The 22,015-nt window shown below is 43.6% G+C and overlaps 2 protein-coding genes across 5 annotated transcripts; one reads left to right on the top strand and one right to left on the bottom strand.

Moving 5' to 3' along the window:
• The first annotated feature begins 8,828 nt into the window (after positions 1-8,828).
• LOC133916147 (uncharacterized) lies at positions 8,829-16,251 on the top strand. 4 transcript variants are annotated; one of them, XM_062359677.1, is made up of 10 exons: positions 8,830-9,023; positions 9,096-9,365; positions 11,451-11,636; positions 11,901-11,993; positions 12,206-12,388; positions 12,489-12,591; positions 12,679-12,864; positions 13,118-14,265; positions 14,346-15,577; positions 15,886-16,251. In XM_062359677.1, exons 2-10 carry the CDS (start codon positions 9,132-9,134, stop codon positions 15,950-15,952), a joined length of 3,432 nt encoding a protein of 1,143 aa, XP_062215661.1. In that variant the 5' UTR covers positions 8,830-9,023; positions 9,096-9,131; the 3' UTR covers positions 15,953-16,251. The 4 variants fall into 4 exon arrangements, with proteins under 4 accessions (XP_062215662.1, XP_062215661.1, XP_062215660.1 ...); XM_062359678.1 differs by having other exon boundaries at positions 8,829-9,365; positions 14,346-15,510; XM_062359676.1 differs by having other exon boundaries at positions 8,830-9,365.
• A 1,991-nt stretch (positions 16,252-18,242) lies between these two features.
• LOC133914331 (transcription repressor OFP1-like) lies at positions 18,243-19,501 on the bottom strand. Its single transcript, XM_062357451.1, has one exon. The coding sequence runs from the start codon at positions 19,326-19,328 to the stop codon at positions 18,459-18,461; it is 870 nt and encodes a 289-aa protein (XP_062213435.1). The 5' UTR covers positions 19,329-19,501; the 3' UTR covers positions 18,243-18,458.
• Between the last annotated feature and the right edge of the window lie 2,514 nt (positions 19,502-22,015).

Below are 22,015 nucleotides of genomic sequence, written 5' to 3'. Positions count from 1 at the left end.
AACAAATGTTGAACCCAACTAATATCACGCCCATGCGCTGAAAAATGACTGCTAGTACAATCACAAAAAGGAAAGAATAAGAAATTACACTTTATATTTATATATGTGTGAAAAAAGAAGGGTAAGAAAATGAAAAGGAAGAAGAGAAAAAGGAAGTAAAGAAGAATAACATGTCTGGTGAAAATATGGGCTATACCTAGCTCACGCGGACTAAATTACTCCATCAGCATGTCATGAGTACATAGCTGAAAGAACGAAAGAAAGAAGGGGAAGAATTAGTCGTGTCACAAATGAAGCTACACAAGAAACAAAGAGAGTATACAAAAGCACCTGGCCCGCACATGACCGCTTGCACTCTGCGACAATAATAAAAAAAAAAACAGCAACCCGACAGGCGGCACGCCTGCACCTGAAGCCCGAAAGAAATCAAGCACTATTTTGTTAAGTAGTGGTTGGCCAATAATTAGCAAAAAGTCATTTTGCTCTCCTTTTTGTTTCCGCACTATGGATAAGCTGATAAGGACTAGTCGTTCGACGGTTAGTTCCCGAACGGAAACCACTACGCGTCTACGCCTCTTGCATCACCATTGATTCGTGGGACGTGAAGGGCGTGAACACGGCGACACTAACGCAATTACGCAAGCATGCATCGGCAGCAAAGAGGCAAGGATGGCCTGCTTCGCCTTTTGGCCGGTTGCTCCTCAGGACTTGGGAACGCCTTGACCGTTTCATCCTCATCTCCTATCCTCCTGTGGCCACATGGCTCTTCCCTCTTCTGGACGTCCGGACCCCTCCACCACCGGAGAGGACCAGGGCCGGCATTGGGGTCCAGCGGGACGGCCGCCCGGTCTCTCAAAATCTAGAGACTATGTATATGTATACTGTATAGATTGGTTTAAAAGAAAAATTAAAAAAAATAGATCTGTGTGATTTATATTTAATAATGAAATTCTATTTTTAATCTCGTTTCGGACCACCAAAATGTCAGAGCCGGATCTGCAGAGAACGAGACACGACTCGCGTGGGTGCGCCGCGGCGTTCTCGATCACGCATTCACATGTCCGTGCCTAGTGCGACGATTCTACTCATGTAGGAGTGTTTTCCAGATCGCGTTTACAATGCCACAGAAGCACGGTAAGAACACCACAGTTTCGTTTGTTTCCGTTGTGGCTTTAGAAAAGCTGATTTTGGAGCGTGACCTTAGAAAAACTAATTCTACAAAAGCTGACTGTGAATTAGATATTGATATGAAAGTGTGTAATGTGTAATACACAAATAACAATCTTAGAAGATCATCCCTCAGAATACATATTAAACAACTCCAGATCAGCTTGTGAGTTCCAATGTAATCTTCGATTCTAATAATCGATTTTTAGAATTATGTTGTCTGTTTCAGCTTTCCATTTAGAAGACAGAATACAGAAAAGACTGAAGCAAACATGGTCTACGTGCTACCGATTTGAAGGTCAGTGATGGCGTGCGCAGGGTGCAGCAGCACGGTACTTCCACTGCAAACTTCGGTCGAGTCTTTGGGGTAGCGCTCCTTCCTTAGACACTGCTGACACGCTTAATCCCAACGTTTACCAGACAAAGGTTTGACAATCCTGTTATAACACAAATGTTAATGATCAATTAGATACTTATTGAAGAGGAATGTCTCCTCAAAGGGACATTTTATTGAAGAGGGATGCCTTTCTAAATGGATGCTGTCGATGTAAAGAGTATAGGGTTCTTACCGGGATGGCCCACGACGTCCGGTTTTATCATTATTCGCTTTCGTTCTTTGACCCAAGGCCACCGCGCGACCAGTCAGCGTCAGCGTAACCACAACACTGGCCTTCGGGAATTTCTCGTAACCAGCCTGGTCATGGGACAAATACTCATCTAACCTGTCAAACCTCATTTAATACCGTTACTCGAGCCGTTTTTCTTCCCTAGGCATTTCACTCTAGCAGAAGTGGCATGGCCGGCGCAGGGTCATCGTGTCCCATCCTACTACATTAATTATTACGGGACGGGTTCACAGACGCGACAGAGGGCATGGCAGGCGCGTGTGGGAAACCATCGATGGGATAGGGCAGGCCGGACGACCCGAACGCGACAAGCGGGGATGTGGCCGGCGGATAGGACGCGCATCTCAGTGCTCCAGGGCAAGCACAGCGCAAGCGTATCCTGTAATGATAGCCTTTGTAGATCGTCTAGGTAGGTATGGGTCTATTTGATGAGCCCACGTGTGAGACTCCTTTCCTCCTGGGCTATAAGGGGAAGAGAGCACGTCTTGGCAAGGGAGAGGCCCCGAAAAAAAACGAAAAGGAGAAACCAAACTCAATAAGAAGAATACATAGGATATATGGCTATTACCCTAAGGGGGCCTGAACCTGGATAAACTCTGGTGTTCTTAGATTAGCACAAGCCCTAAGTTAGAGATATGTGTTTGCTTATCTTATATTGTGCATGTGATGGATGCAACTCGGCGACCGGCAGTGGGACGATCGAGGTTAAGCGGGGTGCTTGGTGCCGGACAATCGAGGAGGCTGATCGGAGTCAAGAGTGATCCTAATTGTATATATGAAGGTCAAGAAAAATATGGAAGATAGATAGAGACAGTGTGTTAACAAAGTTAAACAAAAAAGATATCGGTGTAAGTGACGAGACAGTCTAAGGGATCGGAAGAGGGAGGGACTTACCGGCGGTCAAGATCGTAAGACGGAATATATGTGTCGACATTGGGAAGCTTGCTTGAAGTCAAGCAATTGGCAGTGAGTCACACTTTGAGAAGCGTGCAAGTGGTATTATCGTGAAGCTTGTGTCGAGGTGAAGCTAAGTCATGAAGACGCCTCGGTGGTCCGATGGATGGAGAAGAAAATAGACCAAAATACCCACGGTGGTAGTTAAGAGTGTACTACAAGAGAGTGGTATTTTGGAAATAAGCTAGAAAACTTATATGTCAAGGAACCTAGACTAATAAATAGAGGGGAGGGCTAATTGAGCCTTTTGAACCAGCCATTTGAGCCCCTTAAGTTATTCATATAAGAGTTTTGTGTTAGGGTTTTAGAGGAGAGGAAGAGGAGTGCTTAGCCGATGTATTAGGTGAGAGCTGTGTAAGGAAAAATCTTTGTAATCCGGCTAAAATAGGGTTGACCTCTGTAAGCAATGAAATTTATGTTTACTCTTGTGCTTGTATTCACCTCCTTCTAGTTTCCATCTATTGGTTCCTTTGCAAGTATGTAAGTTTTCTCTTTTTCGTTGTGATTTCGTTTCGGTTGTTGAGATGAAATTTTTTCACCTTATGAAGTTATTTTTCTTGTTGCTAGAGGTATAAAATTCACAACATATATATAAAAATGGGTCTTGAATTTCCTTACCTTTAAATCATCAACTTGGAGAATTTCCTCTACCGGTGATCTTTTTTTTCTTCAAAGATTCCTTTGCTCAAGTTGCTATCTTTTGTGGCGATGACCAGTGAGATGAGTTTTAATGGAACCTAGGGTTCATATATATCCACGAGAGCCATGTTTCTTTTGATATTTCCTTAGCAACTTGATTCTCTCTGGTTTTGCTTCCGCTATTGGTTTTTGAGGCGCGTTGGGTGATAAAAGGAGAAGGCCATCCTCTTCGAAAGAAATTGGTAAGATGCGTATTCACCCCTCCTCTAGTCACTAATCTCGATCCTACAATGACTCATATTTCCAAAAAGGAGTTTAATAAACTCGTGTTAGATGGTCGCAAACATCTCACTTAGGCTATGGATGTAAACTTCAATTTAACATCCCGAGGTCGCACCACATCTCAACTTGAGGCCCCAGCGGTATTTGAACAACTCAAATATGTTGCCTCACATTTTTTTAAGGATCCACTTCCATTCAGATCCAATATCTGATGAAAGAAAATTCACATGCTCTTCAGACAGCATTCAGAGAGTGCTATGATTAGCAAAAAGGTTTTTCTTCTGCCAGAAGTATCAATGGCAGATTATACCTCCGTTGTTCATAAATTATGCTCACAATTGTATTTTTGTGATCAACCTGTCTCATACACGAATATGATCGAGAAGATTTTATCTATTTTCTTTCTGGCTAATAAGGTATTGCCACATCAATACCGCACCTTGAAGAAATTCAAAAGAAAGTGGAAACACAATATTAAACATGACTATTATGGATCAAACAAGGTTAATGGCATTTTTTCACAAAAATGTTTAGAATGAAAACTCATAAGTTTGTCACAATTGTGATTGTATGAATCACCATGCTATCATACCCCTAAGCATTTGATTGATCTATACCTGATATCTTTTGGAAAAGAAAAATAAATTCAAGAGGATAAGTTTGAAGCTCACTTCAAACAGGAAACAATATGGAAGTAAGGTGTTCTCAATATGTTCCTCAAGAGCATTATAACAACATGATCCAGTAAAAACTGGATAACTTCCTCAACAAAGATAACATGCTTATGGAATACAATTCCTAGGAAACCAAGTTGATATATGCCTTGGTTTATATGTGATGAGTAATTGACAATGTTGTTAATTTAGTTTGTCGAGTTTTGGATTGCTTGAGCTTGGTTTAAGTATTTTGATTATGGATTAACTGGAGTTGAAGTTGGAGAAATGTGTTTGCTTGTCTCATAGTGTGCAGGTGATGAATGCAACTTGGCGGTCGATGACGGGTGATTGGGGCTAAACGGGTGCTTGGTGTCGGACCATCAAGGAGGCCGGACAGAGTTAAGGGTAATCCTAGCTATACACGTGGAGGTGAAGCAAAGCATGAAATAAAGGATGAAGACGGCGTGTTGACAAAGTCAAGCGAAAGGAATTCCGGTTTAAGTGGCAAGGGCCTGAAGGATCGGGAGTGGGAGAGACTTGCCGGCGGTTAGGATCACAAGACATAATACACGTGTTGATATCAAAGCGCTTGCTTAAGGTATAAGCAAGTGGCGAGTCACGCTTTGAGAAGCGTGCAGATGGTTTCACGGTTGAGTCTCAAAACTGTGGGAGAATGTTGTGTGCACCGCATGTGTCATAAAAATGTTGCAAAATTTCTAAAATCCTCAAATGTTGTGTGCACCGCATGTGTCATAGAAAAATTCATTTTAAAGTCCCCTTACCTTCAAATTTAAAATAAGCCACTCAATTTCTTTGAACACATTCAAGGAAATATGTATAGTCATATTCAGTCATTATATGGACCATTGAGTTACTTTGTGTTGCTCATAGATGCATGTACAAATTTATTGCTTAAATCAGGAGCAAATTATCTTGAACACAAGATAAAATCAATTAGAATGGACAATGCAACTGAATTCAATTCACTGGCCTTCAATAATTATTGTATGGCCTTAGACATTAATTTGGAGCATCAATTACCTTATGTGTACACGCACAAAATGGTATAGCTGAATATCTTATCAAAAGAATTAAATTAATTTCATGACCATAATTCTAGAATTGCAATTTACCAACTATATGTTGGAAATCATACGGTCATACACACCGTATGTTTAATTCAAATAAGATCAACTACATATCATATAACTTCCCCATTGCAGTTAAGTACGTGAAAATTAAATAAGTATTTTTCATCTACAATAATTCAGTTACATTGCATATGTATCAATATCACAAACCGCAGTGTACATCAATGGGCCCTCACAGGATTTTGAAGATCTATATGAGGTATATTTTTGTGTCAATTATGAAATACCTCATACCCCTAACAAGGGACTTATTCACGAGACTGATGAGGACAATTTTCAACCATTAGGGGATCAAAAGTACCACAAAAATGATAGGAAATAGATTAGAATGTCACATGTACTCAGTCCTCGATATGGATATTCAATCCATAGATCTACATACTAAAGAATTTGAATATGAAGTTTGAAGATTCATAAATTTACAACACATTACAAATTATCTGCCAGATACATTTACTGACAATAAAGGTGTCACTAAATGATATCCCCGCATTCAGTGCAACAGAAAGAGTAGAGGTATCTAATAAAATCACTCAACTCCCAAATGCAAATAACAGAGGGAGAAGTATGGTCACAAGGGATAATGTTTTTATAAGCATCCACGGAAATGAAACAGTTAATGCAAATCAATCTGAAGTTAATTGACACCTTATAGATACTCAAAATCCAAGGCCTATGGATGCTCAACATTCACGACCCAGTATAAATGTGTGCACTATTTTAAGATGCTGGGATATCGGAACACCCTAACTCTATTGTTGTGGGAAATCACGAGGAACTAAAAAGGGTAAATGATATATCCACAAAACGATATTGATTCTGGAGAATCATACAATAGAAATACTACAATTATCGACAAATATTTCCCCTCAAAAAATTGCAAAAAAATGTTCAACTGGATTCAAGCCAAAGTCTGTGGCCATGGGAGGGTGCCTCAAGCACTCGGACTGGACCAGATAAAAGAAATCAATTAAGGAAGAATTGCACTTGCTCAATAAAAAAAGAGGTATTTAACATAGTAATACCTACTCTTCAATATCCTTCATGTGAGATCAAAGGGTTTTCGTCCGCATACAGGATGAAAATAATGAGGTGGTGATACAAAGCGAGGTATGTAGCACAAGAGTTCATACAGAGACTGGCCATTTATTTTTGATGAAATAAATTCCCTCCAGTTATAAGTGGAATAACATTCAATATTAAATATCATTGGCAGAATCTGATCACTTGATTCAAAAATATATATGAAAGTTCCTGAAGAACTTGAAATTCCGAATGCCAAAATAAATCGAAACATATATTGTGTAAAGTCACTTCGTGACTTAAAACAGTCAGATAAAATATGGTACAAACCGATTAATAAGTTCTTTCTGTAAAAGGGTTACTCAAATGATGATTGCTCATATGTGTTTATAAATAAATTCTCAAAAGTATTTTGAATCATCTTAGTGTATGTAGGTAATCTCTACATCATCGGAAATACACAAGAAGCACACAATCATCTTAAGACAGAATTTGAGATGAATAATTTAGGTAAAAACAAATTTTGCTTAAGTTTACAACTTGTACATATTCCCTCAGAAATACTTATATACTAGTCTGCATATATCCAGAAGATATTGAAGAAATTCAATATGGATATATCACCCAAATAACTATGGTTGTTCAATCCCTTGAAATGGATAAAGATCCATAACTATGGTTGTTCAATCCCTTGAAATGGATAAAGATCCATTCAAATTTTGGGATAATGATAAAGAGATATTTGGACATAAAGTTATATATCCCAGTACCTTTATAGTGCTAATATATCTTGCAAATTGTAACATACCTGATATTGCATTTGCAGATAACTTGCTAACTAAATATAGCGTAACTCCAGCAAAATGCTATTGAGCAGGAGTAAAGGATACCTACAAACATCTCTAAGGTACAAAACAATCTTGGTTATATCAGAAAAACCAAGACATGACTAGAGCTGGATATACATATGTTGGTTATTTATTTGATTACATAATACTAGATTATAGACAGACTTTATATTTTTATATGGTGGAATTTTTTTTCATAAAAGTCATCAAAATAGACTCTCATACCTACTTCCATTAATCATTCTAAAATAATGATGTGAAGTATCACATAAATATGTATAGCTTTATAGAATGATTAACAGACACAAGAGTCGTGTGTTAGTGCTTCATCAGAATCATTTACCATTATCTATGAAGATAATGTTGCTTTTATTGCTGGAATATTTTGCAAATAATATTGTGTGATAATCTTATATATTTATCCATAAAGTCTTTACCAACATATTTATTGCATTCATGGAATTGGTATGAGATAATTTTAAGATATGCAAAGTTTAGGCGAGTAAATTCCTAATACATAACCTGTTATGATCCTCGTATCATAAATATTGCACTCTTGTCATTTATGAGTTTTTCTAATATGATTTCTCATATAAGATTTTTAATGAGACAATATCAATACAAGCAGATACGCCACATCATTTTCTCCTAGGTTTTTAAGGAGTTTTTAATGGTATCTTATAATTATTTCTTCTCATATTTCTTCCACAGGGTTTTTGAGGAGATTTCATTGTCTTATATACATATAATTCAATACACAAATATTAATGATCAATTAAATATTTATTAAAAAGAGATATCTCTCTAAAAGAACACCCATTAGGAAGAGATACTTCTCCGAAGAGGTACGAACCTATCCTTTCGTCCTGTATAAATTAAAATGAAATGCAATAAAAAAATTCATTCAGTATTGAATTGTCTCATGTCTCTACTATTTTTGTACTCCAACAAATCCGTTTATGGATCTTACACTCGATCACCCGCCGCCACCAACGCCACCGTGCGGAGCATGGCACAATGCGGCTCCTGTCGCCGTCGCATTGGTGATCTGCTCCCTCGGCCTTCGCTTCCACGAGGCACGCAAAACTGCACCGCGTTCTTGGAACGCCGACCCGATCAACCTGGCCGGTCAGAATTGGAGTTGGAAAGTGGTTGCGCCGCTGTGCAGTTGTAATTAACTCCAAGCACAAGCAGCAGTGCAGATGCAGCACCGATCCCATCCCATCGCTGTAACCGAACAGAGTCTCCCTCAGCCTCAGAGGCTCAGGCGGTCACGTCGGCACGGCCCCACTCCTCTGCTGCCCCCACAAGCCAAGTCAGCGAGAGCGATCAGCAACGTCGACAACCCCATTGCCTTTCTCTCGCTAGTCGCCCCAAGACCAAGACAACCATCGCCACCGCAACACGAACACACATGCACTCGGCACTCCCATATAAATCCCGGACCCCGCCACCGGCACCGCCTCCTTCTCGTGGGTCTTGTTCACACCCGCAGGTTTCCTCCCCTCCCGGGCATCCTCGCGCGTCCGACGAGGGCAGCGGGCACCCACCCACCCACCCACCTTCCTACCCACCCCAAGTCACTCCCCGCCTCGGGAACCCAAGCACCGCCCTGCGCTCCCACTCGCGCCCGTAACGACTCGGCAAAACCCCCCCCATCGAAATCCTTCAGCACAGGTGAGAGGGCGAACAGTACCGAAATAGTGTAGCACGGTGCAGTAGCCGGAATCCCTCCTTCCGTTTCTCCAGTCCCGCATGGCTGCGGCGACGAGGTAGCACTCTCGGATGGCGGCGGGCGGGGGCGGCGGAGGAGGAGCAGGGGCCGGAGGGAGGAGCACGCTGGCGGCGGCGCGGGAGGCGCCGGGGCCCGCGGCGATCCCGGCGGGGGCGGTGGCAGCCGCGGAGAAGGCGGCAGCAGAGGTGGTCCGGCGCGTGCAGCCCACAGAGGCCTCGGAGCGGCGGCGCGCGGAGGTCGTCGACTACGCGCGGAGGCTCGTCGGCGCCGCGCTCGGGTGCGAGGTGCGTCGTCGTCTCATGGCAGTGCGGCCCTCGTTCGAGCTCGCGCGCCGCGGACTCTGTTTGCTCTCCATTTTCTGCTTTCGTTTGGGGTTTTGGTTGGGTAATCGTCGTGGATGTTTTGGTTCTGTGATTAGTGATTTCTTACTCCCCTGCTGCTGTGCTGCACCCTGAAATGTCTCGGGATTCTCGTCCTTTTGTTTACTGTTAGTAGTTTTTTTATCTTCGTTTTTTTGTTTAGTTTGGTGTTGATTTGTTTAGACGGGGAATATTTTTGGCAAACAAGTAAAGGGACGTTCAAACAGTGTCTGTTACCCGTTCAATCTTTATTCGAAAGCTACAATTAATCTTACTATCCTCCGATGAAGAGGTTGATTTGCAGAAATAACCACATTACGAAATCAACCATTTTATTGATAGGATAGTGGGATCACCTTCGGATGGATATTGGACGGACCAACTATCGTTGTTTACATGTATGCACCAATTTGCTTGTTGCAACAAAGATTTTCCCTGTCTAGTCTGCTTGCATCGCTTTCTCTGAAATTTGATGGGCATCGTACTCAGGAGAGGATTAGCCATTGATTATTCTTTTCGGTTCGTACGGATCAGGATTAACTCCTTTTCTATTTGCTCGCGGCGCCTCGTTGGTATTCTGTGTTTCTACTTCTTACTTTTTTGAGCTGACCTTTCCCGGGGGTGGGGGGGTGGGGGGTGGATTGAGGATAATTTTGATTATATATATTTTGACTATTTGATCTCGTGTTGGATGAAAATAGTTATGGTATGCTTTGGAAATTAGGAATGACTGGACAGCTTTCTGTGAGCTCGGCCCCTGATCTGTGGATTTTGCTTTTACGGACACGTTTCGTTCTTACTTCCTTTTTTTATGAAACTAAGGACACGTTTCTGTGCTGGTGATTAGAAAGTTTCGTGATGTAGTCAAAAGCTTCTTTTCTGTGGGCACAGTAATATTTTCTATGACTTAACCTTGCAAGCATTACGTTCGATGAAAAGCCACGATATTCTGTAGGAAATCCAACTTTTCTTGCTCACCAGAAAGAAGGAAAAATATTTTTGCTTGTAGTAATCGCTGTGTTTCTGCCTGTGATTGCCTGCTTGACTGGCAGGCAGGCAGCAGCGTACATTTCGTGCTGTGCATATCCACGTGGATTTACCGAATAGTTTGACAACTTGTAAATTCTGTAGCGGAATCTTCCTGGCATGATGCCTCTGCATTAGAGGATTTGACAGGATTTAGTGCCGTGCACCGACGGCTGCCTGCCAACGTCCTCCATTCAATTCTGCTGCGATATCCCTAGAGTGCTTTGTTAGAACTCAATTTCACTGTTATTTACTGATGAGAATTCGGGCCCCCGAAGGGTCGCGTCGGTCGCTGTCTGATGAGTTGTACTTTGAAGTTTGCCCATAAGCTCATTTATACATGTGAAATTCTTCGTACCCACAGCTGGTAGAACTGGAAAACTGGTCCTTATTTACTGCTGTTGTGCCGATCACCTTTAATGTGTACGGGATGTCTCTGTAATCTGTATGGCCGGATATACTTAGAAACGTGTGGCTGGCTATAGATGCAACCATCAGTTCTGAAGTAGGAGTCATGTTATAGTTTTTCTTCCTAGCATTTGTCAATGACTACAGGATTCTTTCATGGAAAAGTTTGGCGTGTTGAAGGTAATGTTTTTGCTGAATTACCGTCACGACTGTATAATGGGAGACATATCTACAGTGTTGCATTTTTTTCCGTTATGCCAGAAGTGCGTGTAACATCGAACCAAATGAGGATCACTTCAAGATGCCAAGTGGAATTGTCCCCTTTCTTTCATGTGATTAGAGAGTTTTTCTGAACTTCTATTCCTTAATTGTTCCTTCATGGAATGTATTGTTGATGACCTGGAAATTTTCACTTCCTATCCTTATTGACACGGTCCATCGTCCTGCCAACGCTTATGGTTGATGATTGTCTTTTGACAGTATAATGCCTTTGTGTCTCACGTTGTATTATGTGTTCTATCTTTTGATATATCGGGTTTTAGACGTAACTACAACTCTTCTATTTGTATTGCACAGGTCTTTGCATTCGGATCGGTCCCATTAAAGACTTACCTTCCTGATGGGGATGTTGATCTAACTGTACTTGGAAATACATCTTATAATAGTAGTTTGATCAATGATGTTTACGGTGTCCTTGAATCAGAGGAGCGGAATAGTGATGCTGAATTTGAAGTGAAGAACTTGGATTTAATCAATGCTGAGGTGCATTCTCCTGTTTACCTTTCCTACATTCCTAGTCATTTATCTGGGTGATGTTTTGAGCAAATTGTGATATTGTCCTGTTAGCTGATGCCATGCGAGAATCTCCTCCCCTGTAATTGCTATTTCCATTTCTGCCTTTTTAATAAATCCTTAAAATATGTTAGGGTTACACTTAGAAGCTATATGTCTCCTATCTTCCTCCTCGACATGTTACTTTATTGTTTTGCGCATCCATCTAAATTTCCTCGATGTTCATGTATCCAGGTCAGGCTCATTAAATGCACTATTGAAAATATTATAGTTGATATCTCATTCAACCAAACCGGCGGGATCTGCGCACTCTGCTTCCTCGAGCTGGTATTCTGATGCATTTCTTTTTGTGGAAAAAGTATTGCAAATATCTATATTATGTTCCGCTTCAAAGTATTTCAGGTTAAAATAAGCAGTTAACTTGCTGAATGTGTGGAATGCTCAACATTCGGTTCCCTGTGCTGTCGAAATGTACTTTTATTTGGTTACTGCACATCTGTACCAGGTCATAGGAAAGTAAAAGATTATTCCTTCTTCAGGTTGATCGTGAAGTTGGAAAAAACCATCTATTTAAAAGGAGCATCGTATTAATCAAGGCATGGTTCTATTATGAAAGTCGTCTACTAGGAGCTTATCATGGATTAATATCTACTTACGCACTGGAAATACTGATCCTTTACATACTCAATCGATTCCACAAAAATGTCCATGGCCCTCTGGAGGTATGCCTGCAAAGAAATTACTTACATTTGAAGACATATTTACTTTAGACAATATAAAAGCTCATATGGTTGTTATTTCCCTGCCTTCTCTTATTCATAGGTTCTGTATAGGTTTCTGGAATATTTTAGTAAATTTGACTGGGACAACTATTGCATAAGCTTAAATGGCCCTGTTGCTTTGTCATCTTTGCCAAACTTAATTGGTGAGCTACCTTGCAATCTTTTCTTTGGCAGAGTAATCACCTGATGCCTATTTTCTTGTTTCATCCTAAAATTCATCTTGCTTGCAGTTGAAGCTACAGGTACACATGCTGATGACTTATTGTTTGACAAAGAGTTCCTAAAATGTTCAGTGGATAAAGCATTTGTACCTCAGAGAGATTCTGATGCATGTTATACGAGATTTTGTCCGAAACATCTAAATATAATTGATCCACTGAAGGAGTACAACAATCTTGGCAGAAGCGTCAACAAAGGTTGTACTAACCATATATCTCTATAATTCGTTTATTTTCTATGTTATCCTCTAGTGCATCTTCTTCCCTTCCTTTCATCAGAAAAACTGAAAGAAAAAAAACACGTAAGCTTGCAGTCCAGCATGATCATTATAGATGTCGTGCTGCTATCTGTGCACATCAAGGCATAAACAATAGGCATAGCTGAACATTTGTGGGCTCTGCTTTTGCATGATGCCTCATCTGCTAACTTTTGGAATTGTATTTTGTGCAGCTAGCTTTCATCGTATTCGAACAGCTTTCTCATATGGTGCTCGAAAGCTTGGTCAAATTCTCACGTTACCATCACAACTTGTTCCTGATGAGATTTACAGTTTTTTCAAGAACACTTTAGGAAGGAATGGAAGAGGAGTAAGGCCAGATATTCGCAGTGATGGTGTATTTCATCCTTCCCTTGATACTGACAAGTCTCTTTTGGAAGATATAGCAAGTATGAAAATTTCTTACAAGAAGGAAGATGAGAACAGAACTCCTCGTCATCTTTCAAAGAGCTTGGATAATAACAATTCATATGATAGAATAGATATACCTACATATCTGGGTAGTTGTTTCCCAGGGGGTCACATTGTTGCATCAAATACTTATTTAAGTACAGGATCACCCCGTTTTGTCCATCATGCACCAGAACAATACTCATCGCTTTACCTAGAGAATGGAAATTCTGGCAGTGAAAAGTGTTATATGGACCATGAAATGGAGCAGGTATCTCATTGCTCGGCTAAAGCCCTCCATGTAGATGTCAGATCATCGATACAGTCAGAAGTTCATCTGAACAACCCATCACATGCATGGAACTCCTCTGCTGGTGGCAATACTTTGGAACTAACCAATAACAAGAAAAATTGGAGTGCTCATGTGGAAAAACAACATCTTACTCCCTCATCATTGAGCTTGCCAGATCTATCAGGGGATCTGGATTCACAGTTCAGATGCCTGCGTCAAGTTCAGTACCACCTAGAATACTTGTTTGATGGGTTTTTGCAGTCTGTTCAAGAATCATCTTCTGATGATAAGGTTCACAAGGATTCCTTTCACGTTGCTTCACTTAGTAGCTTGTTGAATTCGGACACTGCATTGCCAGGGTTACTGTTTCCTTCATCTACTAAAAATAATGGAAGGAAATCATCTCCTGTTTCTTGTACTCATAGTCATTACGCAGAAGATGTTTCCCAGTATTTACAAGATGAAGAACCGTGGGATGTGGCTTGCCAGCAGAATATATCATTGCACTCTGGAACAGATGTTCCATCCAATGGACTCTCGCCTTCTTCTCATTCTAATTCAGAGATTTCTTCTGTTTCGTGGTGTTATAGCTTTGAGGATATCCCCAAGAAGAATGGAACAGCATCCTTTACCAAAAAGGTAAGAATTGTATATTGGTACCTGACTTTTTATCTGTTGATTAACGGTTACAGATTTTACTTCTTTGTATTGTATGACAGAGGTATGATACTTACAAGGAACACTTGACATCTAGAGAGAATGTAACAATACTGACAAATCAACCAGTGAAGATTAAAAGTAACCAGACCTCGGCACCAGGAGGAAGTTTTGTCTCTTACACGGAGCAAGTTGCTCTAAACAGTAGAACGAAGGGAAAAATAATAGGTCAACCGTTAAAGGTTTGGGATAGTCCACATGGATACATTCACTCAGATAGAAAGACTGTTGAAAAGCAGAGTTGTGATACTGAAAATGAATTTATCAGAGGTGACAATGAACCAAGAGAAATACCAAAGTACCGGCAGGATGTTTGCTCAAATAAAAACATGTTGCAGAGGCGATGTTATGACACTGGCATGGAGTTTGCAAGACCTCCCAGTGCACTGAAGCAGAAGGCGAAATATCAGGCATTTAATAGTCAAAATACTCCCAAGGACTGTACTAGAGCTAGTCGAAGCAACAACTTGTCTAGAGTGTCCAGAGAGCAGAGCTATGGCACTAGAAAAGAGCATCAGATACTTGACTGGACAACAAAGCAAATACCATTGAAGCTTCAAAACAAACGACGTGGCCAGGTTTGCTCAAAGAAGAACTCAGCTGAAAGACAAAATTTTGATAATCACAAAGAGCACCTTTCTTTTGTAAGAGGAGCAGACCACATACCATGTAGCCGTGCGGTGAGCACTATTAATGGTTTAGAAACGGAGGTTTGCTCAGACAAGCATGTTGATAATGGAGGTCAGGTAAGGCCATTGTTACCAGAGGTGCCACTTTCTTGTCATAACATCAATAGCCAAGAGAAGCCTCCAGTATCTGAGGTCTACTCAGACAAGCATATTGGTAATGGAGGTCAGGTAAGGCCATTGGTGCCAGAGGTCCCACTTTCTCGTCTCAATAGCCAAGAGAAGCCTCCAGTATCTAATGTTTACTCAGACAAGCATGTTGACAATGGAGGTCAAGTAAGGCCATTGTTGCCAGAGGTGCCACTTTCTCCTCGTAACATCAATAGCCAAGAGAAGCCTCCAGTATCTGATACTTCTCAACCGTCCTTCCCTTTTGCAAATGGTCCACCGGTAGAGAATATTGAGTTTGGATCTTTGGGGCCTTTTGCACTGACTTTTTTCTCATCGAAGTCAAACGAAGCTACTAACACACATTCTGCCAGTAAGATGTTTACAGATGTCTCTGCCTCGGTGTTACAAAGGTCTAGAGCTGGTGCAACAGAAAGCAGGTAATTTCGGAGTATTAGTTAAACCATAGAATTAGATGTAAACTACGGACTGCATTCCTGCAAATATATCCTGGTAGTAAAACTAAATCTGAGATAAATATGACGGGAAAGGTATATGGGATTTTTTTTATTATTGCAGGGAGCTTGTCATCAAGTGCCACTAGATTTGAGCAGTAGTCAATGTTGTTATGATATGAGCTTTTAAGTTGGTGCGCTTTATGCTATAGTATCGCTAGTACGTAGTATGTAATGTTACAATTTTGTGCTTATGTTAAGCATTCAGAGAATTGCTTTTCACATTGTTTCAGGTCACCAGGATTTTGCAAAGTGGGAGATGAAGATGGATTCGCACCTCTTAATGCTGGGGCCCGGTGAGACTTGACGTACATACAGATGATACAACTGATCAATAGAGTTTGAGAGCGAAAGGAGCTTTGTGCAGAATTTTCTTGGGAGCACAGATACGAGGGCTCTAGTGGTGTAGTATATTAGTATATCCTACCGTGTAAAATTTCATTGATACCTTATCTTCTTCTCACTTTTTTCCACTTTTGTGTCTATAGTTACATCGTAGAAGGATTTCAGGGGTACTTATACAGTTATATGTTCAGTTTCAGTGTAACTTAGCAAGGAGAAAGATCAGGTAATGATACTTAGGTTTCTGCTGTGCCTTCCCATGTTTTCTGCTTGCCTTTCCTTTTGTTTGCTTCAGTATACAGACTACAATGAAGAGATATCGTAAACACATCACGAGCTAATCTATCCTAGATTCTGACCTCTGGAATGCCTGCTCTGCTCGTACCAAACCGGTTCCTTTCCGACTCACCTGACACGAAGAACATCACTCTTATTTTTCATCTAAAAAAAAGAAGAACGTCCCTCTTATTTTATTTTTTAAAAAAATCTCCTTCCGACAAAGCTGCCACATTGTGATTTTCTGTTCAATTCATCCTTTGCAGGGGCCCCTATCCTTTTCGGCTTCCACTTCGGTCCTACTGACAGCTGCCGAAAGGCAGGCCTGCACAGTTCGGCAATCTACACTCCTGAGCAATCGGATGGGTGAAACCATTGTATGTTGCGGTTGTTCCTGCTCTTACCTTGTGTACTCTGCTTCTGCGCCTCTGCGGCGATGCCGCTTGCTGCACATTTCAGTTTGATCTTCTCCGTCTCTGACTCTCCCTCTGTTCGAGGTGTTTCTAATTAAGCTTAGAGCCACCAGAGGCTAAAGCTCGATCACCTAAACAGCTAGGGGATTCTTGCACTTCTCTAGGAAACTTGATAAGCTGAGGCTACTCCCAATAGCTCTTCATAGAACCAGCTTCAATATAATTGTCTCTCTCATGCTTTGATATAATTTTGTCAAGCAGCTTCCCTCCTCGAGTGCTCGAACGCTCCAGAAAAAGAAGAAATACCAGACACCTCTTCTCTGAATCTACTTCACCTTCAGAATAGAAGTAGAATCTCTTCTATCCGCATAGAAACTTGTAATATGGATATGTTCTTTCAGTAAGTCCGTATCTAATCACTGAAGCCCAGTACAGTCTACAGTCACTGATTCACCGATCACAATGTGTAGCTCGCTGATGCTTTCTTTCCTTATACTGTTACTAAAACAAAAGGACAAGCACAATCCATCAAGGGCTCCTTTTAGCTCGCTCTAGGCGCCACGGTGCAGCCTTTTCTCAAAACTTATGTAACCTTTTTTTACGTTCTTCTCTCAAAGCTCAAAAGGCCATCCTTTTGCTTGCTTCATCTTCGCGACAATGCAGCACAGCGCTGCGCAGGGGAAGGGGATGGTATGGCCCTGCTGTGGCAGGGGTCTTTTCTGCCTTTTCTCACCTGGCAGGCCACGGGTGCGCGCGATCGCAGCTAAGCTTGTACTCCGCCCTGGGGAAACTGCCAGCTCGATCTTACGCGGCGCAGGAAGGGCTTGGTTTCTCCGGTTCAGAAGTCCTCGTTTTGCATCTCCCAGAGGTGAATGGCAGATGATGAGCAGCAGATGCTGGCATGCAGGATGGTGTTGTTGTCAGATCGAAATGTCAGTCCGTTTCACTTTCACTCTGAGGAAACTAGTGACCATGACGTCTCAGGTATCCATGCTCTTTGATTGTCTGACCTAAGGTCACCCTGTCAAGACTCAAGAGGAGACATCATGTCAGTTCTAACCGCCCGCAACCTGGGGTGTGGGCAAAGGGTGAGAACACCCGTATCAAAAAGAGAAAAGGAAGATCAAGAAGAGAGAGACGGCTTCGTTGTCATGGTACCGATACTCTCATGGGATCAGTGCTAAATGGCAATTGAGCCCGAGTAGCGGAGTACAAAAGCTATTTGATGCTACTCGGCCTACTCGGCTAGGGGCACGGTGCTGCGAGGATGTTTAACCTTCTTCACCGACCTAGTGTTGGTGTGAGACCTGGGAGGGCCAGGGACCGGCCTGACAGATCTTCAAAAGAAAGATCCACAGGGAGGGATCAACAGCTCAATTCGCATTGATCTTCTAGTGCGTCGAGCTGTAAAGGCAAGATTCGGTTCGCTTTTGAAACTGAAGTGGGGTTGTCGAGTGCGCACATCGTCGGTCATGCGCGTGCTTCCATTCTTCAACCTCACCTACAGTATTGCCAGAACAAAAGAAGCAAGGAAGAAAATGCTGTCAACTTTCGCGTAATCGAGAAGCTACACAACACGATCTGGCCAATAATGTACAAGAACAACTAAAGCATGACGATGGTTTTAGGCCATATGAATTATGAACACGGCAAGGTCCAGGCACGCTGTGCGTGCATGAATGTCACAAGTCTCACGATATTACATTGCCTTTTGTAAGCAATCGGCTAGTGTTTGTGAGTTGGTAAAGTGATCAAGGCCTCAGGTGGTTTGCTCGCTAGACGTGCGGTCTTTGCCTGCCGAGATGGAACCAGACGCGGCGGAACGCGGCGACGACGGCGCGGTGGTGCTCGGCGGCGTTGAGCGCGAGGTAGCACGCGAGCATCTCCTCGAGGTCCTCGGACGACCGGATGCCGTTGGCCACTACCATCTCCGCCATGCTCTCCGCTAGCTCCCGCTCCGGGTCCAACGACGCCTTCACCACCACCAGGCTCTCGTACAGCCACCGCCGCCGCCTCGTGCCCCCGTGCTGCAACAGCGGCGCTGCCGCTGCCGCCTTCTCCTTCCGCGCATCGTTGTCATGGTCGCGCCGCCGCCGCCGCCGCCTCCTACCGCCGGCCGGCTTCACGTGGAACCCCCGCGCCCTGGTCGACGGCGTCGTGGCGGCCGACGTGGTGACGCTGCTAACGCCGCCAGCAGCGTCGTCCGAGGCGTCGTTCTTGACGACGGGCCTCGTGACGATGGGCCGCAGCTTGAGCTCCGGCGTCCCCGGCGGCGCGTCGAGGCCGCCGAGCCGCCGGTCCCCCGCGCGGCGGTGCACCACGTCGACGCGGACGTCCAGGGCCGTTGCGTAGGCGTCGGCGTCGTCGCGCCGGGCGACGCACCGGAGCCCTGTGTCGTGGCGCTCGCGGTCCGCGCTGGGGAAGTAGTAGGAGGCCCTGTTCGGGGACAAAGCCCACTCCGGTGGCAGCTGTAACGCCGCAACGAGAGGCTCGCATTGGCTGCTCGGACATTTGTCCGCGCACGCCGCCGAGGGAGTCGCCTCCGCGGTGTCGGCGGCGGCGGAGCCTTGGTTTCCGCATGGGCTTTGCTTGCCCTTATTCTTCCTCCTCCTCCTGAGCTTCTGGAACCAGCAGGGCGCCGGCATGGTGCGTGCAAGCAGGGGACAGAGACAGGGACTCTGATGCTGCAGCGCTGAGACAGGGGTTGGTTGATCTGTGGTGCACTGCGGTTGTTGATCACCTGGCTTGACCTGGGATGGTGACGATATTGCACTGGCTCGGTTGGCTGGTAGTTGAGGCTTTGGGAGGAGCACCGAGAGAGGAGTTATATTGGGAATTGCAAATGTTGCAGTGAAGTGAATAAACAAAATCAGGACTAGAGGTGTAGAACGGATCCGGATCATCTGCCTTAATTCCGATTAATACATAGAATCACTGTATGAACAGTGTAATAAGTCAACCGCTACAGTTGTCTGTAGTAAGTATTGTACCAACAGTGATGCGACATACTGTAGCACCGATTTACTATTTATAAGTTACTGTAGCGACAAATCTGGTTCTCCGTTTCTATCGAACGATGCAAGTTCACTTTAATACAGAGAATGTAATCTTTCTGCATTGGTTTCTCCAATGCAGCGTAGAACTGCATGAACTAATAATGGAGTACTCCTTTGAAACGGAGGTGCGAACAGATATTACGAGCTAGCAGCGAGGCGCATCCCGGGCACTGTTGCACCGTCTCGATATGTTTGTACATGGCAGACAGCAGACAAGAAGGTTGCGAAGGTCAAAGTTACGGTCTTGGACGCATGCATCATTTGTACGCACGCAAAGCTGCTGCAGTGCTGCTGATGCGATCGATGCGCCCCCACAGAAGTTTGGTTTTCCCCAGTGAGGGCAGGCTCGCTTGTCGCGTCGCCCAAAACTCGAGCCGCAGCGCCGCGAGAGCGTACCGGACCCGCGCAGCGGTGGATTCACCATTCACGTACCTGCCGCTGCTGCAGACGACGTGTACCGATAGATCTACGTGTCGCCTAAGTGCGTGATCAAGAACAGCTAACACCTGACGTTAGACCATCTCAGTTATATTCCTTTTATTTCTTTCTCTTTCTGATTCCTCTTTTTTTTATTTTTTTATTTTTTCTTATCTTTTAATTGTTTTTTTTCCGAAGAGTTCGTGAAAATAAAGGTGAGAAAATCTTATTAAAAAATGATCTTAGGAATTACTTCACGATGGTAATCGTGAAAAGAAATCATTAAAATACTAGAAAAAACGAAAATCATCTCGTAAAATTTTTTTGATCTCTAATGGGAATCGGTTAGAGATAATCTTAACAGACTCCTATTCGTGATCAACAACTGGACCATCCCTGCCCGTGGTCTGCACATGACGGACGGACGAACAGAACAGTAGCGGCAGCGCTCCTAGTCGCACTCCTGTTAAAAATCCAACTTGTTTTGCGTCGTCACCCCAGGACGCGCGTGCGCGGCTAGCCTAGCCACGGCCGATCGACTACGCCGGCCGCGCTCGTGCCGCTCGCCCGGAAAGGATGCCGAGGTCACTACAGGTACGTGGATTGGCTGGCGTAGCAGCAGCGGATGGTCACCGTACACAAATCTTCCGTTCGTCTGCTGGCCCGGCAGAGGGAGCAGGCTGACTTCCGTTCATGGCACACGACTAGCATAAGCCGTACGCCGACGTTCTTTCAGAAAACCTTGAAAAGAACCGTTCGTGCCGGTCGGAGATTTCGAATTGCAGAGGGACCACGAGCCTCGCTGCCTAGGCATGCGCAGCAGCGCGCACAACTCGGAAGAGCAGAAGCGCACTGTATAGTATACCTGGGTACAGAGATGCATGTTTGTAACCGGCATTCGTTCTGCACTGCATCCAGCGGCTGTATTTGCTAGTTATTCCTGGGTACAGAGGCCAGGTAATAAACATTTTTTACGGATTTACCGATCGAAGCCAATAAGCCATCACTGTGGCATGCCCTGGTAAAAAAAATAAAACTTCTAGATTTATGCAGATCGATGATTCGGTACTGGCCAGCCTATCATTTGATCCGGAGTAATGGATAGTGTATGGTTTAGGATATACAAGAATCCATTTGTTATAATACGTTAGAATTAAATTTTATTCTATCTATAAGGTTATTTGATATTTAAGCTATATGTACTTATATATTTAGCCATCGAGACTCAATACAATATATCAATAATATTAATCAATCCTCATACTCTCATATGATATTAATTTAGGTTTCGGTCCAAGCTCTAAACCCACCGCTTTCGTCGCGTCGCCCCAAGGAGATCGATCTCCATAATCTCCACTGGTGGCTGCGCAACCAGTAGTTCAATTTTCACGGCCGATCCTATTAATCCGCTGTCGGTTTCACATCGTCCAGCACCAGAAGGCTCCTCCGTCGCTCGCTCCGCCGGAAGGCTCGCGCCGATTGCCCGCTCTTTCGTCACTTGGTTGCGTGGTCACATTGTCGCGCCGTCAGTACCTAAAAGGTCACGTGGTCATCGCATTCCGGGTCACGTGGTCATCGATCATTGGTCGCGTGGACACGGTCGTGCCAATTTGCGTCACCCATTTTCGTTGGCCGACTTGTCCATGTGCCACGTATCCGGCTCTGCTTGTCTACGTCGTCTTGCATGATGCGTGCATGTCGCGTCTGATCTGTCATGTTGCTCGGACGGCCGCACCCATCGAACGTTTGTCGATCTATCACATTGCTCGTGGGTGTCGTGCCGACGCAAGGCTAGCCTAATCTACTGCATCGCTCGGGTAGCCGCGCCGTTGATACGTGCCCTAGCTGCCATACTGTTG

The sequence above is a fragment of the Phragmites australis genome, chromosome 4, assembly GCF_958298935.1.
Source record: "Phragmites australis chromosome 4, lpPhrAust1.1, whole genome shotgun sequence".
NCBI classification, from domain to species: Eukaryota; Viridiplantae; Streptophyta; class Magnoliopsida; order Poales; family Poaceae; genus Phragmites; species Phragmites australis.
This window is presented reverse-complemented; position numbering and strand designations above follow the sequence as displayed.